The sequence below is a fragment of the Lathamus discolor genome, chromosome 3, assembly GCF_037157495.1.
Source record: "Lathamus discolor isolate bLatDis1 chromosome 3, bLatDis1.hap1, whole genome shotgun sequence".
NCBI lineage: Eukaryota > Metazoa > Chordata > Aves > Psittaciformes > Psittacidae > Lathamus > Lathamus discolor.
In genome coordinates this window covers 88714741-88734160 of record NC_088886.1, presented here as the reverse complement: position 1 = coordinate 88734160, position 19420 = coordinate 88714741, and the positions used below count along the sequence as shown (strand labels likewise).

Below are 19420 nucleotides of genomic sequence, written 5' to 3'. Positions count from 1 at the left end.
CTGTATGTGTTTTAGTGATGCACAGAAGATAGCCACAGATTTGCACCAAGGGAGTCTGAAATTCAAACATCATGGAATTTCTGAATGATACCTGATTAGCTCTAGAGACACCAGATACAATATGAGAATTTGAGGGAAAACATTTTCCCTTTATCTAAGCACAGAATTTTTCTGGCTTAGGAAACATAGCACAATGAAAATATCTCAAAGTGACTCAATTACTTAGAGCAAAATAGATAAAAGTAATTTCTTCAACAATAAGTTTCCCTAACATTGTGTTAGGAGTTGAGTATCTGAAATAGATAATGCAAAGACCTCATTTGTTCAGAAGATAATAATCTTAACTCTGAAGGATACTCAATAAACATGCGTGAAGTTCAAAATGAAATATATGGAGGGGGCGCAGTAAGCCATAATGCACAAGACTGGAAATAACAGGCTTAATAAGCAAGAAAGACAGGATGCTAGGAAAAACTGGGGTAGATTGCATGGATAAGTAATGTAGCCTCCACTGATGGGCATCTTTAAGGATAAGGTGAAAAATTTGTCAGGATATAAGTAAACTGGAGCCAAACTTGGGTACTGGAATGCCCCAGACAACTTTTCAGGGACCCTCGCCTTGTAAGCATTGAGGACCAAGTAAAACCTGCTTGTTTGGTGGAAAGGGCACCTGGAAACACATTGGGCTCAGGTGGCAGGTACATAAACCAGGCCCCCAGGCTGGTGACCCAGGGAGAGCTCTGTTGATCTTACTAGTCTCCTTTCATCAACCAGTGGTCACAGACGTATGAAATTGTTGGATTATTCATGACCTCTCTGAAAGCATTTGCAGTCTTACCTTTCCTAGAAACACAACACAGTTCTTCACTCTACCATCCATGGCTGCTGGGTATGCACCAGGCCTCAGGAGAGGTATTTACACCCCAAAGCCCATGGCAGGAGCAGGCTGGGACTGCAGAAACGACAGTGCCTGGCCTGGGTGATGTGACAGCAGACAGACACGGTGGGCCGGCCAGCACACAGAGTGTGAGTCCGCGATGGTGAAACACCATCAGTCCGTGCTGCCAGGAGCCCCTCCCCTGGGAAACCAGGGTCTTCCCTCTGACAGCAGCCGTTATGTATTACAAATACTTAAAATACCCCACAACAGCAACTGAGAGTCGGGGCTGGTTTAGATACTGAAGTTGAGAGACTCCTACTGCTCTGCCTCTGAATTTTGAGGCTGTGCCAATCCCCTGCCCAGGCCCCACACCAGGCCAGGCTTCCCAGTCCCCCTTCCCAACACCATGTCCCACTTCTGGAGAAGACCAGCAAGTCCTGGGGCTCTCTGAAGACAAACAAATGTCCCAGAGACACCTCCCACCCCTCCTGGTGGCCCCCTTCACCCAGCAGCGTCCCTCACTCCTCCAGCCCTCTGCACAAAATATGGCGGTGGGTAAGGAGAGAGAGGCTGCCAGCCCCTGCCCAGCGAGGCCCTCAGCTGCCGCAGCTCCTCTGGGCTGAGAGGCGCAGCCCCAGCCCCAGCAGAGCTGCAATCCGGAGCAGGACTGGAGCAGCAGCACGGCTGGGTACTTGCGCCTGCTCCCAGAACTGGAGCTGATGGCTTGGGGAAGACAGGGATAGTGGCCCTGCCTCAGACCTGTGGTTTTCTCAACAGAAAGATGTTGAAGCTGGAGCAGGAGCACCCAGGATGCTTCAGACCCAGGGCATGCTTTCCTTTTAAACACACCTTAGCCGGTCACCTGCTTAGGCCACCATCCGCAGCCCCTGGCCCCTGCGCAGGGTCCAGCAGCAGCTTGGCACCTCGCACGCCCGTGACTCGCATACTGAGAGGGCTCCCGGCTTTGTGGGCTTTTCAAAGCCTCTCTAATTATGCAGCGGTTTGCTCACAGCAAAGTGTGTGCAGTCAATAGCCCTTGGGCAGCCGGCCAGCAAGGAGATGCCCTTCCAGTCTTCTCGTGAGTGTTAAAAGCACTTTTTAGAAAATTAAAATAGTAACTGGCCTCCCTGAAAACGGTACCTACCAACCAGCACAGACCCAGCTAAGGGAGAAGAATGTCCACTGAAATCTGAACTGCAATGCAAACACAAGTAACAGGGTGACAAAACACGGTTGTTTTCCAGAAACAAGCCAAACTTTGTTCACTCTAGCTGCAGTGACCTGTAGTGCTACAATCGAAAGGGCTGAACTTACCCTACAGTCACCTGTTTCATATGTAGGTTGGGGTTTTATTATACAGCAATGTAGTGTTTTAGCACCTTCCAGTAAATACAGAAAATTGGAAGTATTTATGAATTTCAAGTACAGGAAGCCCATTGTTTCCAAGGTTCATTAAAACCTGCTTGATAAGGTTTAACTTTATTCCTTCTGTCTACTTGCTGCTAAATCAAGACAGCTTAGAACATCCAGTGATGGATGACACATGATGAAGTTAGTAAAACATGCATGAAATACAGACTGAACCACCAATGCATCTATTACCTGGGGGTAGATCAGCATTGCTCCACAAGCAGCAGTAATTTGGGTCTCTATCCCAAGCACAAGTTGCTGAATACCAGGCACCAAACACACTAACTCAGATGTCTTCCTGTGAGCACAGATACGAAATTTTTATTAACAATACTGTAAGGTTCTAACACAAACATAACTGTATATTGGAGGTTCTTACCTCCAACTAAGATTCAAAAGAGGAAATGGTGACTCTCCTTTCTTTCGTGTATTTCTATGAGAAATTGTTTAAAATGATGGTTTAGGTTTCAGAAGTGTGTACTTGTAAAGCTGGAGTAAGTGCCATGTACTCGGCCACAACAGCCTATTCCCAAATGCTAACAACAGGAAAAACAAATCTGCATATAATTAGTGCAATGCATAAAGCCCCTTAGTCTTTAGGTGGCTGTAAAATTTCTAGTTACTTTAGTTCTCTAATATATTGCCAAACTTTCGTTTACTAGGGGTAACCGTAACAAATTCTTCAATTTAACTTCCAATATTGACACATGCAGAGAAACAATGAATGAAATCTAATGAGAACCTACAGCTATGGCACATTCTCCTCCCTTGAACTATGGACCTGGTCTCACACTGTGAAGGATGGAAGGGATGCAGTCCCAGTACTCTGATGAATATAACACAGAAAGAGTATTTGAGTCTTAATTTTGTTCTATGAGCTAATCTTATTCCGCAGTTAAATAACTCTAGAAGGACCTGTTGAAATACTTGAAGTTGTTTCTGTAAGGTCTATTCAGTGAAACGATGCTTTGGTTACTTCATTTTGACATATGTCATTATGACAGATTCAAGTTTCATGGAATCCTTCACTTACACCTCCAATGTTACTTTAATTGTTATTGGCCTTCTGTTTGTAATTGAAGAGCGTTTGCTTTCAATAGCTAAGTGTAGCTCAGCGATATGGTGAGCTGATTCCCCTTTATTGAAATGCAAAGGCACACAATTAAAACCTTGAAATTTCAACTGTCATTGTTTATTACTGTTTTGGCTACATTCTCTACAATTTCAGCAGCATCTTAAAGAGACAGTTAATGTTTCTTTATATACAATGAAAACAAAATGGCTTGCAACATCAGAAACAAGAGCAACAGTTTAACTGTACAATACTAAATGAAAACCGGTGGTAATACAGCCTCCTTTTTCTGCAACATGGACAAAATTACATATAGGTATTCAGCATCAAGAATGGGATAGTAAAAAGAATAGTGAGAGATACACTGTTCTGAAAAGTAAGTTTCTACCATACAAGGCAGTTAGAAAATGTTTCACATTTTAAAATATCTGTACAAGAAACATTTCCTTGTTGATAGGAACTTCCAGAAATAGAGAATAACCATGAGCAACTTCTACATCTAGTATCAATGCGCTCTGCATATCGAGAACGCAATAAACTGGCTTAAAGAACTGTCCTGTATATTGCCAACACAGATCTGTTTTACATGCCTTGATTGTTATGAATTACTTACTCTTAATCTCTCAATAACGTACAGTTGACTCGCACCTTAAGGAGGTCATTTGATTCTTTCGCAAAAGTAAAAGCAACGTCATTTAGCAGCAATTAAAAGCGCCTTGAGGGAGACTTAAAAAAAATACAATATCCAATTAGAAAAAGCCATACTTTAAACATTTGTACAGGAATAAGTTGCTGGAATTTAACTGAAAATGTGACATCTGTACAACAATTTACAATAGAGCTAGAAGGGAATTTATCATTATTCCTGCATAGAACATTATACATGACCTGTTTGCATTTGGTTTCATACTGTTGCTTGCTTTTATCAGAAGTCTGGAAAGTTTCACAAGTTTCAATACCACAGCAAGTATAGTTTTTTTAGAAAATTGAGCAGATTTCAAAATTAGCAATCTATTTGAGAAGTAAGTACCAGGAATTCCATATCACCCTTCCAATCTAAATTCAGTGAAACACCACCACATTTTTGGAGGTACAAGCCTGAGCTGCCAAATAAAATACTACAATTTTATCTGAGGAATCTGACGCAGAACGTATCTTCGACTGTCTCACACTCCTTACTTTGGTTTCAAAAGATCAATGTCTTGGAAAGATGGCAGTTTATTTAGTTTATAATCAGGCACGGAATATTTCCTGTTTTCAAATTGGTTCACTACCCTTTTTTATTTAAATAATGAAAAACTACCCTTCATGTTAGAACTTTCCAGTATCAACCAAATGTACTTTTAAGTATTAAAAAGATTATTTACAATGTTCCCCAGAAAAAACTAAAAACCTTTTCTTCAGTCTTCAACACAATATACCTGTTAGTGTGTAACAGGCAGTGTCATCCTTCAATGTTTAAAAGTATTTCTCAGAAGGGTACATTTATTCACAGTCCATGATCCATTCCAATCATACAAATGACACTATGTAGGAGGACTTCAGTCTGAAAACACAGTTATCAAACTTGTCCTGTGTAGAAACACTCAACTGCTTTCAAGCTCAAGTCTGAATCTGGAAACTACACAAAGGTGTAATGTCATTGCTTGGTTGGAGAAATTTCAGTACGAAATAATGCTTGAAGTAGGTGGTGTAGGGGATGCTGCTAGCCCAGTCATATGCAAGTTTCCTGAAGAATTTGATCTCCTCATATGAGGGAGAAGATAAGGATCATTAGCCAGCTGGTGGACATCAAATCTATCCTCTTTTCGGTATGCTAAACAGCGTCTGATAAAGGCCTAGAAAAGAAATACAAAAAGTTACAGTACCATTCCAAATAATTACGTCTGCTTACAAGCAAATATGCATGTCCTCCTGTAGAAACTCTTGTTCCTATCTAATTCAATTCAAATGACAGTGTAACATTTTGCTACCGAGACCATGAAAAAAATGTAACATCACTGAAGAAACAAACAAACAAACAAACAAAATCCAGCAAATTAATTGGCTTCATATAATTACACTTAAAATATTTATTTCCATGTTTAGGAACTGCATTTACAAGTGAAATATTAGCATATCACACAATTAGAATTCTGCATGTGTTATCCCTGAACAGCTTAGTGAAAACCAGAAGCAAACGTCAAGAGGACTGAAAAAGTAGAAAGGAGCTCCACGGAGCTTCTAAAACCATTCAGCTGTGCAGTAGAAGAAGAGTACATGGAAGATACAGGGACAGAATTTTAATGCTTTAGCTGACCTTTGAAACCAAGCATTACCACATGTACCATGATGGAATAAAGCAAAATGTGAAATTTCACAATGGTGGTTGCCATTTTCAATTGGCATTAAATAACTAATAGACTACTTAAGAAGCACTACCTAGCTGAACTCCTTTTCCCAGAAAAAACTCAATCCCATCTGCTTAAAAATATCTAATCAACTGACAAATTCTATAGCTAGCTTCAGGACTGTTCCTGAGACACTACGTTATCCTGCATTTAGGTCCATACAATGTATGCCAATCACTTTATGCTGAAAGTTTCTGTCAAGTCTTGTCTAGCATAAACAGAACATTTGGTCTCCTGAGAGCTTGGGCTTCAACATTTAATGATAGAAAATCCTTATTATTACTACAGAACTGACAAGCATGTCATTACTTAATTTAGGACTTAATTTAAAAGAATTGAAAATCTTTTCTTTGATAAATCTGTTCAGCTGTTTTTCTTTGCTCCAATTAAAAACTGGAGATTAAAGGAAAAAAACTGTGATGCAAGCTCCAAAGAATCCTGCTAGAATTTACTTCTATCATTTGTATATCCAGCATGAACACAGTATAAAATAAAAATAATGAACATCTGTCAATATAAATTCAGATGTTCATGGACATTACGGATTTTAACCAAATTCTTCTCAATAAATCCTTCAAAACAAACGAATTGTTAAGAGTTGTTTGCAAGATCCTCAGAGTAACAGTTTGTGTCTAAAATGTTTGTAAAAGACTTCATGCTTCTGTGGCACTGTAGACACATTACTGCAATGAGAAGGAGAACACTTCATAAAAAAGGGAAAAGTAAGGAGGATCAAAGGACAGTTACAGTCTGAAAACAAACTAACAATGTCATTTCAGGTTCCATATTTATTTCATCTCCATGTTTTCCAAATCAGAATCTCAGTTTACAAGCTGTTCTTTTCCAAGTGCCAGGCCTATAAATCTGAAAGACAATTTGGATTCTACAGAGTCATCATAAATGGTCTGAATTTACAAGTTAGTCTGAAATTGTTTTATAGCATTTCCACTGGAGAATAATTTCTCTCTCTTACAGCTATCGTGACAATGTTAGTAAGAGCGAAGAACACTGAAAGTTTATTTTAGTTTTTCAAACAAACAAACAGAACATGGAATACATGGAGAACATAAAAGTTGCCACAGTCTACTCTTGTCTGTCTACTCTTTCCCAACATTAAAAAGTACTAATGACAAAGAAACACAAAGTTAAAAGACAGGGATATAAACTTTTAACATGCAATGTTATCATGTTATATGATGTGTATTTGTCAAAAGCATTCAAGGGAGATGATATTTCCAAATGGGGTGAACCCCCCCCAAAAAAAAGCAACCAGAAAATTCTACCAAAAGAACTACAATTCTTCACCAAATATTCATAATCTTATGCAATTCACTAACACTACTTCTAGAAATTATAAGTGATGGGAAAGTACCACAAATTCTAACAGCAGGTTTATGTACCCAAAACACTTTTTTTCTTGGGAGGTTCCAGCCTCTAGAAACAGGTTTCCTTACCCTTAAATCTTTAGAAGATAGATCTTAACATTCCCAGCATTTTTTCAGCTTGTGTCCCAAATCTAAGTATGTATTAAACATATGCTGAAATCTGAACAGGCATTCTATCATCTTAGCATTTTTCTATTTTTTCAATGAGCACACTTCTTCTGCATCTGGCCATGAATACTTTTTTCAAAAATTGGGACACTTTTACAAACAAGTAACATATATAATGTTTTTGTCCTTACTCAGAAAACTGGATTTGTGTTACGGATGCTCTCAGCCGGAATCATTTGGGAAACCACCTTAATCTGTTTCAACTAGTCTACAGAGATGAGTGAGATGAGCTTGATACTACAGATGTTTCAAAATAACATTTTTCAGGAAACTGCCATCCACACCTTTATGGCATCAACGTATTTTATAAGATTCTTAACCTTAAGAATTTACATTTCTCATCTCAGCTTTCAGTTAACACACACATACTACAACCTTTCAAGGGGAAGGGTGTTAGCAGCCATGTACTCCAGGTATTTCACAGTCAAATAGTTCTTCAAGCCAGTAAAGCTGAAGAGAATAACATTCACTGTTTTCAGAGAGAGCTTGTTGCTGTTAGCATTACTATTTCACAAGAATATGTAATGAGACAGCTTGAGTGAGACACTAAGATCCTCTGGGAAAAAGCAAAGCAGACAATTTTTGAGGCAGCCTACTTTAAAACCACTTGAAAATTTCTGGAATATATACAGGCTTACTTTGAAGTACATGATTTTGAGAAGTCCCAGAATAAGTTTTCTTAAATAAAAACATAAAAATACTAGTTCTCAATTATGTTTTCCTACATGTTTAGTTACTATGTCCCATAGCATTCGTAACAGTGATTTTACAGCAGAATCCTTTATGATGAATGTTTTAACTGTTACTCAGAGATCATAGGAAAAGTTACCTTGGCTTCATTGCTTACAACAGGTTTAACAGGGAACTGAACTTCTGTGGCTTTTAATATTGTATTTTCTTGTAAGATATCTTGCTGTGATTGATTGTGGCCAAATGGCTGAAAAATAAGCACATTATTTGCTTCATGAGAATTATCCAACTACTTTGATTTCATAAATATTTATGCTGCAGCAAATTGCTGAAGTGTTAATACAAACTGCTAGCCATTCTGTAAATACGAAGTTTCAGTCAAGATTTTCTGCATTTCTTGCAGTATCAATGCACACCACCAAAAAGTAACACAAGGAATTTTCCATGTAGTTTTATATCTTTGTGAGTATAACTCACATTCTACTGGTAACAGGCATTTACACTAAACCTCCAATTTTCAAACAAAGGTTTCCTTACCTTTCTACCATAAAGGCATTGAAAAAAGATTACTCCAACTGACCATACATCAACCTTATTAGAAATCTTTGGCGGCTCTTTGCCAACTACAAAACACTCTGGAGGCAGGTACCTGGAAAACAAAATATGCATCTCAGGTCTGCAAGTAGATGTATGGCATCACTAGAACTTCCTCAAGTACCAAAGTATGCAAACACTTCATATACACATCTCTGATCTCTTGACAACTGCACAGCTGCCTTATGATCCACATTCCAACACTCTGCACAGCCATCAAAACTGACATGACAGCTTTTTGTATAGTCAGTCAAATAGAGGGTCTATTTCACAGAAGCACAAATACCAATATTCTCTACCTAAATCACTAATTATCACCTTTCTTTGTTTTGTTTTAATTGGAATCCTAGGTTAAATATGAACTGTCTCCATCTACCAGAGTAAGAAAAGATGAAAGCCATATAAGAGCACTTTACTGCAAGGCCTGGTTAGGAATCAGAGATAATATAGATATAACTTAAAGACCTTTTTATCTAAGTTTTTAGTGAGAACAATGACATTAACCAGAGGTATATATGGTAGACAAAGGTGATTGCTATTTCCATTCCTATAATCTGCAGGAAGCCATACTTAAAGAGCTGAAAGCTGTGGGAGTTCCTGTGGCACTCCTGAATGACAAAAGAACTGGTGAAATGGAACCTCCTTAAAAAACAAACAAACAAACAAAACCTCCCAAGCATATCAATGTGGGGGCAGTCATGTATTATCGACGGTAGCATCTAAAATGAAGAAAGGCATAAAAGCGATTAGAGTATCTACAGACCAGACATTCTTTCATTAACAGTATATAAGGTTTTTAAAGAAATTTTGAAGAAATTATTTGTAGAAACGGGAATAAGGAGAAAAATGAGATAAGAATGCAACATAAAAACGAATTTCATGCAGTATCACAAAAAACTCATCTGGAATACTTGTGTACAATTCTGATTACAACAGTCAGGAAAAATGAGCTTAAATCCAAGTGCAAAGAAAGCTACTAAAATGATCTGAAGAATAGAGAGCCTACAAAATTCAGTGAAAAATATTGAAGGCTAGAAAAACATCAAGAGGAAAGTATGAGGAAGGGAAACAACCTACTTCAGGAAGGACAGTGTTGGCACAGGAACAAACAAGTATAAACTGGCCACAAATAAATACAGTCCGTAAATGAGAGGATTAGGTTTCTAATGATCAGAGAACTGAGGTTACAGAACACACTTCAAATCAGATTACTGGGGACAAAACACTAAATAAATTTAATACAAACGCCTTTAAGTTTACAAAAGAGATTATGTGACTTGACTATCTGGAAAGGCAGGTAACCGGATCCAATGACTGAGGAAATCCCTTCCAGGACTATGGTGCTGGCAGTTTGTGCAATATGCTCTAAAGAGACTCATCCCCCACCCCAATCTCATTCAAAATATTTCCTTTCTTAAAGAAGATTTCGGGCTCAGAGAAAGTATGATTTAGTAATGCAGAGATTCATCATGAACCCATAATGGTCACAGATCGTTTCTGATGTCTTAAGTTTACAGCACCACTAACGCCTGTGGCATTTTAAATGAAATCCAAAGGCTGAAACTTTTTTACATTCATTGGTACAACAAATTGGTCTTTATATAGGTAAAGTATTAAAAAGAGTAACAAAAGCCTAACACTTCTAAAATGCTTCAACTTGAATAATTGTCTTCTCACAGCATGTGCACATTGGCACTTCTGAAAGAGTATGCGTGCTTGCTTTTCTAAAAATCTGAAAGAAAAGGAAAAAACTTTATTATGTGCAATTTCCAAATATAGGAAAAGCTGAAGAGTAAATGGGAACAACACCGGCTTCTCTGTTTAGTTAGGTTTCAGCTCCTCACTCTGACCTTGCTACAGGCAGAATGAGGAGAGTAAGAATGAATGAGGAGAGTAAGAACAAATGAACTCACAAATAGTAACCTGGCCAATATAAGCTGACATAGGTACCGCAGCAGCTGAAAGAGCTACTGTGCCATGAAGAATCTGCATCTTTAGAAAGCAAATTCTAGAAACAGTTTCTCTGTAAGCTTATTGTCATTCCTGCTCTGTAGACAGCTCTAAAACTTCAGGTTTTTGGACTAGCAAGCAAGTGCACACAGAAAACAAACCACAGCTGCTGAGCTGTCATTAACCTTTAGGACAGAAGAGTGAATACTCTTTTGTCCTAAGGACATTACCTGCTGGTAATCCCTGCTCTAAGATCCCCAAGGACTAAGCACCCACACTTAAATCATCATAGCTCTGTCAAACATCAACAACCACCTGCAGCTGAAGATAAAACACCTGCTTCCTCAGGGAAACCATGTTGCTAAATCATAGTGATCTTCTCCACATTTTTTTATATATATATAAAAAAATAAACGACACACTCACACTCTCTTACCTTACTTGTTATGTTACCATTCTAACATTTGTGAATATCAACATTCACAGTACTGCACAAAAGTCTTGACTGTCATCCATTTTAATATTTTTAATGCTAGCTCTCTCCAAATTGGCTTTGTAAGAGAGCATTTATGAAACATGAACAGCAAAATCGAACCAGGTATTACCAGTAAGTTCCTGCTCCCTGTGAAGTTAAATCCATTCCATCCACACCATAGCTATCATCATCCATTATTTTGGAGAGGCCAAAATCAGTAATTTTTATTTCTCCACATGCTGTTCCATCTACAAGAAGGATATTACCTATCCAGGAAAGGTAAAAAAAATATAATTACCTCAAAAAAGCTAACAGAATGCTTTATTTTCACAACCACATTAAATATTCAGAAATATCTAACTTCATGAGGGTAAGGGACAGCTTTACATCATCTTTATACCCTCAAGTCTAGAGTAACTTGACTATGACACATTTCAGTGCAGTCTCAGGAACTCTCTAAGTTATTAACATCATCTGAAATGGCTCCGTCAGCTGGGAGCTGGCTGGGCAGTGAGAAAACACCAAAATGTAGCGAGGTAACACAAAACCATACATAGCAGGATACCAGTTACAATGAAGTTTTATATTTTTCTGCCCAGAACAATCCTACGCTACAGGTTTCAGGGCTTGCATGTGCTATAAAACTGTGCCAAGAAATTGATTAGTTGTGTCAAAGTAAAATTTCTTGATATAAAAGTTATCTGATGAAGTTCCTCTAAGAACAAAAAGATTTACAAGACTAAGAATACATTCTGTACAATTAAATAATGTGAGAGAAATCTGCATGAATCTAATTTATTACACAGCAGGAAGCAAACAGGCCGGCATTAAGAGTTACTTTACAAACACCATACTTGGAAGTGTAGCAGATTAAAGTACACGAAGAATACAAGCATCTTTCATGTAAGGTGGTAAATCAAAAGCCATGGAATCAAAACAGAATACATCATTTATGATAATGCTTGTTATTCATTGTAAAGAAAACTTCCGTAAAGTCCTGCTTTGAAGTGCTTACATTGGGATGCTGATAGTGACCGATTACCTATTTAAATCCTTTGCAGACAAGGAAACACGTAAAGGAAAAATTATTTACACATCAGCATTCCACAGGGATCAGACAGGAGAACCAACTAATGATAGCTGTTTATATTACTAAATACCAATGTATGCATCTAAATGCTGCTGTATGATTTTTTTTCCCTGCAAATTTGAATCAAAATAATACAAAGTAGAAAAGTTACAGCAAATATTTTTTCAAAGAAAAGACAGATTATTTTGGCAATAAAGCTAGAAAGAAAGGCTGTTTACAGTAAGGCTGACATACAGAAGATAATTTTGGTGTATTCAGACATGAATTACAAACAAAAGGATAAAAAAAATTTACATTTTCAATTGTAACATTCCTCATTTACCTGGTTTAAGATCATAGTGTATAATAGGGGGCTTGATCTCATTGAGATACCGTAGTGCATTTACTATTTGCATTACAATGGACCTAGCTTCCTTCTCTGACATCAGTTTATGTTGCTTGAGATAGAAATCCAAGTCATTGCCTTCACAGTATTCTAACACCGTGCAAAACCTAGGGTAGAATTCAGAGACAAAACTAAATAACGCACCAAACTGCACAATCAGAAACACAGACAACCTAGTTTGATACTGTAAAGTTTAAGAATGGCTGCCTGAATATTAAACTGTATGAATAAAGTTGTTAATAGAACACATGGTGTAACTACTGCTTTATGAAAACTAACATTAACCAGAACATTCATACTCACCAAAAGATAAAATGCACCCATACTGATGTTAAGTTAATAAAACCCTACCTTGCTTATGTAGGCATGTTTCTCAATAGAAAAATAAATTCACTCCCTTAAGATGCGACATAATTTCATGCAAAGAGATGCAGCCCAGTGACCATACTACTAGCTTAGGCTAGTAACACTCCTGATGCCATTTACTCTTGGGAACTTTTTTAAGATGCAGCAGCCCCTGCCCTGCCCAAAAACATTACTGCACTGCATAACCCCTTCACCCTCAGGACATGTGTTGCAAAACAGTGTTTTCATCACTTTGTAGAAGGCCTGCAATATTCAGCTGAGACTAGTGTCTGCAACTAGTGTGGGTTTTTTTTAAAGTCCCCGTAAGGACTAAACACTTTGGCTGAAAGCAAGAACATGCTACTTTTGTTCAAATACTCTTAATTTCTGTTTATCTAATATATAGTACTAAAATCCTTGCCAGCTTCTGGAAAACGTATGATTTTATGTACTTACGTATCTGTATCCAGGGAGAAGTAGTCATATAGTTTAACTATCCGGGGGTGATCCAGTTCTTTGTGTATTCTATACTCTCTGCAGGCATGTCTAAAAGAAAATGGATACATTAACCTTCTACGATCAATAAAATGCTATTCAGTTTAACATACGAAGCGTAAGTCATTAATATTTACTTGTGGTAGTTTTCTTTCTTTTCATCCCTCCAGCTTTTGTTAAGCTGGTGAATCTTCACAGCAGCGTATCTTTGTTCATAAAGATCAAAAGCCTAAAAAAGAAATCCACAAATATGGGAAAGTTATAACCAAAGATGATAAAAATAACACCAAATAAAGAGAGGGAAAAAAGTGACATATAACTGACAGGTCTATTGACAAGTCTATTGTAATGCTACCTCCCTCCACGGGTTAATCAGAGCTTGCTCAACCAATGCTTAAAGAGTATACCACAGTACAATCATTCTGCTTACTTAGATCCTTTGCCTCTCCCAAAAACTAAATGTACAACTGTACTTGGTTCGAACATTAGGTTTAGCAGACCCAACAAACTCTACCTTGTATACTTCACTGAAGCCACCTCGGCCAAGTAAGTGGAGTAACAAATATCGTTCATTCAACGTGGGGTGATCTTTAAACCTCAAAAGAAAAAAAAAATAGTAATTCTATGTAAGGTATACAAATAGAGTTTAAAATGTAAACCTCTTGGTATTACTCCTCACATAGAGCTTTCTTTTTACTAGCAATATATGTATATTATATATAATACACTGAACACTGTCATCTTATGGCACAACTGTACAACTGGCCAATTTCAGTAACTTTTGACTATTTAGTGTACAAATAATATCACAATACCATCATCAAACCAGTCAATTCTGCCAAACTTTTTGTTATTTTTCCCCATTTCTATGATGGTAAGGAAAAAAACCCTATATTTAAATATCTGATAGAAAGGTTCTCTCTTTGTTGTACCAAAGTTTAGAGAACTCTCAGACTTCAGCCTTTTGGAACAGACAGGGAGCATATTCTTCCAATTTCACACGAAATGTGAGTGACCTGTTGTATCCACCTGCCCCTTTTTAACAAAATGGATTCCATGTAACACAAAGTAGTTAACAAGAGCAAGGTGGGGGAAACACACCAAAGGACTGAGTATCTACTCATACTCTAATCAAAAGTATCCTTGACCAGTAGCTCAATTCTTTTAAAACCACACTCAAATTTAGATTCACATTTTCTTAGTCCTTCTACTAAACTTATGCCTTTAGTGACACCATTTTTGTGAACCTCATCACCTTCCCTCTCCATTACTGCTTTTGTTACTCTGTGGCTCTCCATGGCTCAGAATCTGTATCTTGCAGGTAGCGCCAGCATCACATGGGCTCTAAACACAGACAGGGAAGTCCTAACTTGCGCTCTCACTTTTCCTGTTATTGTAGTGCAATTGTAAAAAACACAAGCAGACATACAAGCTTACCTATCTCTGAACTGGGCAATACTTCATACTCTTCACCGTCAAGGCTGAAACCCCAAAGAGCCAAGTTTGCAGCCTGCTTTATATTTGGGACACTTGGGGAGGTCACCCGTGGGTAGAGGGACATAGAGGGGAACATTGCTAGAACAGGAAAGAGGGCTCAGCTTTGCACCACAGCTGGAAACTGAAAACCCAACAGGATCTGAGTTACGACCAAACAGCTGCTTCAGTTCAGAACCCTGTCCCTTATCAAATAGCCAGTTGTCAAGACATATTAGGAAAGATAGGAGGGGCTATAGACCTAAATCACTTCTCCGTTAGGTCTGTCTTTTGTATTACGAATGTAAGCTGCAGCTTGGCCGCTTGGTAAATACAGAAGTTTGAACTACTACAAAAACATGTTTAAAGCTTTTAGTTCTGCACCATAAAATGTGTCAATGTTGACTGCAGAAAATGAGCAGTGAAGCTGTAGTATTCTGCTTGCCCAGGTCCTGTAATTCTATTTTCAACTGGGAGTGTAATTTGGACATTCTTTGCCCCACATACACGCTATTTACAGCCAAAGCCTGTCATTTGTCTATGCTATTTATTCCTTCATGCTCAAGTATTCCTTTTAAAAAAACAAAACTCTTCTAATGCAAACACTGAGAATTAAAAAAGTTATCATTTAACCTGCAAAGAGCTGCTTGTTTATTTGCTGCAGGCAATTTATTTTTAAAAGAAAATATTCTGCCATTGAATTCTAAGAATCAAGCCATTATTTTTTGTATCCAAAACACAACACCAATTTAGCTGCCAATTACTATTGTGGCCACACAGGAACAAAACTTCTCTGTATTCCTGCAGAGTAGGTACGGAGACCATTAAAACAGTTAAGCACGATTTCACATCTTGTTGCTTTCATGTTTAAAAGTCTTGGTGTAGGTGTAATTCTACTGTGTCTAAAAAGTAAAAATTAAAATCCTACAGTCTTAAGGCTACTGTTTTGTAAATATTTAGTAGTGCAGAAAGAAAGAAACCCAGTCCCACCATCTCCTTCCGCCAGCTTTTCATACCACCCTTGCACTGCCCTCTCTCCTCATGGCAACATATGCATTTTTGTAACTGGGGCAAAGAACTGGACCCAGAAATTGATCTGGAGTTAAAATTAATCTAGAAAAAGAAACCATAGGAGCTGGTTTCAACTTGGATCAATTTCCAGCATTTGTTCAGTAAAGAAATGCCATTGCAGGCATGTGAAAGGAAACAGGGCAAGGGCATAAGCAGTCAGGGATAAGCAGAACCAGTTCCCTTCAGCCTGAAGTGCTGGTATTAGTGCTTGTATTTCCCATTACAGAAAACAGATGATTTTTATAGGTTATATAATTATTACTGTCAAATCTACATAGTAATCACTAATGTTAAAGAACAATTAAACTTTATGGTATATTGCTATGCAAGCTGAAGCACAGAGTAATGTTTAGTATGCCTTTTATATGTACAGCTACCTAGTAGAAGTGAAATCACAGTGCAGTAAAACCAAACGTGATTTTAACTTCATCACAAAATCACTACTGTTGCAAACCTCCCCACCATTCTCTTGCATTATTGTCAGCTAAACTAACTGTATTAAGCTCCCTTACAATTAAGCTCCCTTTTTAGCTTAGCAGGTCTAGCTTCCTACGTCTAGGAAGTTTTAGCTCTCCTGCACTGTAAGCTGTGTATATATAACTTTGTGCGTATTTGTTAAAACCATTAATAGGTTTACCAAATTATAAGTAATACTTTATTTTTAAAAGTCAAAACCTGAAAGAGAACCAAAGAAAAAATCATGAACAACCCTATCTTCTGTAGGTAAAATGTGATTCTGGAGCACTATTTTAAAAATAGACATTCAAAATTAAGACAGCAAGGTCTCTTACTGTGAATTATCTTCATTATTTATTCTTTTCAGCTCTCTTATGTGAAGATTCCTAACTCTTTCCAAACGTTCAAGTTCTGCTTGTATTTCAGCTTCCTCCTGCAAATGAAAAGAATGAAATATAAAAGCTCATTTACTCCCCATTTGAAAAGGATATTTTTACCCCTGCATCAATACTAGTGGTGATGGAGGAACATTACATTACAAAACCCTGCTGAACTAGAAGAAAGCACTGCTTTTCTCTTAAAGCCAGAAAAATTCAGACAGATAAGGCAAAAGCCTGTTTCACGGAACCTTTCTGTCCATGAGCCCACAGGTAACGGGATGTTCACCGTTTTGTTCTGCACTGCAGGGATGCTATTTGAAATGATAGGCAGCTGGGGTTTGTATTTCAGCCAAGGAGAGAAATTATCTGTGAAGCAGTCTAAAATTGATGTAGAAAGAAAAAACTGAGATATGGGCAGTTACAGATTTTGTACAAACTGATGAATTAAGAAAAGACATTTGAAATATTTTGAGGGTGAAGTGCAAATAAAGAAAAAAGGAATGAAAGTGTAAGTCATTACAGCAGAAACATTAAGATGTTGATACAACACACCAAAACCAAGCTAATTTATGATTTTTCCATTCATATCTTATTAAAATTACAAATTCAGAATGTGTACTGCCTAAGATTTTGAGTGCAATTTCATAAGCAGCATGTCAGGTACAAGCACATTCCCTACTAATTTCAGCACTTAAAATTATCTCATGTTTATGCTACATATTAGAGAACACTGAAATAGTTGTTTATTTAGATTCTCTAAGAAAGTAAAGAATTCATGACGTTTAATTTATGGAAACCTATGTATCTATATTCAAAGTGGAAAATGTACACTCATTGAAAAACACTGAAGAAAAGGTTCTACTGATTTCACAGTTAGTACTTCTAGAACTTGAAAGTTTGCATAAAGTGGACACAAAAGTAGCCCATACCAGACAGCTCGTATTTATGGAATTATTCTAGCTGAAAAGGGAAAAAGAATGTCTGGCACCTGATACGTATTTTTTAGCAGCAGTGTCAGTGGAAGGAGTGCCCCGCATCATCTCTTGTTATTTTGGCACAGCCTCTTATACAGCCAAATGGTGAATCAAACTGCAAAACTAATCCTTTCTTGTTTTGTTTTTTAAAGCTTAAAAAAAAAGATACATATTTAGTTTTTGAAAGAAGCTAGACTGGTTCTCCAGTTTATACTGTGACTGCACAACCTGCTGGTACTGGTTAAAAGCAACAGGTCAGCAAGTCATAGGACAAAGGGCTGGAGGGAGAAGTCATCACAGGGGAGAGAAAATGCTATGAAGTTGGTATTTTCAAACACTGTATATCATAAAACTACATCCTGAAACAACTGTATTCATAAACTCTACATCACAGATTAAATAACCAGATTTCTAATGAGTTGAGAAGTCTGGACTAGATCATTCCAGTGGATATCCTGAATCCCTCCCCATAAGCTAAGGAAAAAAAACTACTATCCCAAACCAAGACATTAGGTGATTCTCTATTCAAAAAATGGAAAATAAACTCCTAGTAATTTAAAAGCTGGACTAAGTAACACTAATCTGCCAGCAGAGCTGTGTGGACCATTTGTTTTTCCTAACATACAATGTCAAGCTTCTCCCCTCCCAGTTCACAGAATGCAAAACTCTTTTATTTATTTATTTATTTAAATGTATCCTCTTAAGAGTTCCTTGTTAAATACCCTGAAATGATATGCAGTTCCTCATAACCCAACAGTTTCTTTCTAAAGACTCCTAGCCCTTCTCCCCTTGCAAAAGGCCACACACTTATACACACACAATTGTCTATGTTCTTCCCAAAGGCTGACAAAAAAATCCATCAGTTATGCCTCTTTCGGGCTTTTTTGTTCATACATTATGCAATTCAGTGGTTCTCAAAATGTGGTTCATAGGCCAATGTTAGTCCAAAGAGAACTGGCTGGTTGCATTGTTTCCAGCTGTTATTTAGGACACTCAGGCTGTGAATACCTTCAAGCAAGAATGAACCAGCTTAGCTGCCTCAGGTCACTGCTATATAAAAGGAAGTGAAAAAACAAGAGCCTCTCTCCAGGACCAAAGCTGCTAGCTGGAAAAGAATTTCCTGGGGAGCAGAAGGAAAAGAAAACTGGTGGTGGTAGCATGTACAGGGCACCAAAAATAAGAGCACCAGGAAAGCATCTGGAAAGTGAAAAGGAAGAGGAGCAGACAGCAAAACAGCATATGCATAAGGAAAGAAGAAAAATAACATAACCATCAAAAAAAAGGCACTAGGGAAGAAATATAGCCATGTAAAAAGAAGATTACAAAATTGTTTTTCTTAGTTAATGACAAAATCTGTACTGCACGTAAGAATTAAAATGAAAAGATTTTAATTATTATTTTCAGATATATTCAAGCATGATTTGCTAAGAAATAACATTTGTTTCCCCTCTGCAATTAGTCAAGTTCCATCTATAGAGAGTACCCCACCACTGATGCTCAAAGTGAAAAGAAAATTCAACAACTTTGTAACAGCTTCCTTCATATGCCACTTGAAATTTCCATTAGACTTCCAAAAAGTTAAAGCATGGAAGAAAACCCACAGAACTTCCTGTGAAGCTGGTGCTATTTCTAAAGCATTAGCCATGAAGAACTATGTGGGCAGTCTACTTCACTGGTGCCAAAAACTTTATATGCAGACTCCCTACCACAGATTCATGTAGTTTCTTGTCATATTTT

The 19420-nt window shown here is 37.6% G+C and overlaps 1 protein-coding gene across 3 annotated transcripts in view; it reads right to left on the bottom strand.

Moving 5' to 3' along the window:
* Nucleotides 1-3460: 3460 nt before the first annotated feature.
* TLK1 (tousled like kinase 1) overlaps nucleotides 3461-19420 on the bottom strand; it is a 72877-nt gene continuing 56917 nt past the window's right edge. For all 3 annotated transcript variants that reach the window (XM_065670397.1, XM_065670398.1, XM_065670396.1), the window contains 9 exons: nucleotides 16665-16762; nucleotides 13844-13925; nucleotides 13467-13558; nucleotides 13291-13380; nucleotides 12427-12596; nucleotides 11145-11280; nucleotides 8533-8644; nucleotides 8135-8242; nucleotides 3461-5200 (listed from right to left, as the gene is read on the bottom strand). In XM_065670397.1, coding sequence (XP_065526469.1) covers nucleotides 5024-5200; nucleotides 8135-8242; nucleotides 8533-8644; nucleotides 11145-11280; nucleotides 12427-12596; nucleotides 13291-13380; nucleotides 13467-13558; nucleotides 13844-13925; nucleotides 16665-16762 — 1065 coding nt within the window. In that variant the 3' untranslated portion in view covers nucleotides 3461-5023. The remainder of the gene's footprint in view (nucleotides 5201-8134; nucleotides 8243-8532; nucleotides 8645-11144; nucleotides 11281-12426; nucleotides 12597-13290; nucleotides 13381-13466; nucleotides 13559-13843; nucleotides 13926-16664; nucleotides 16763-19420) is intronic.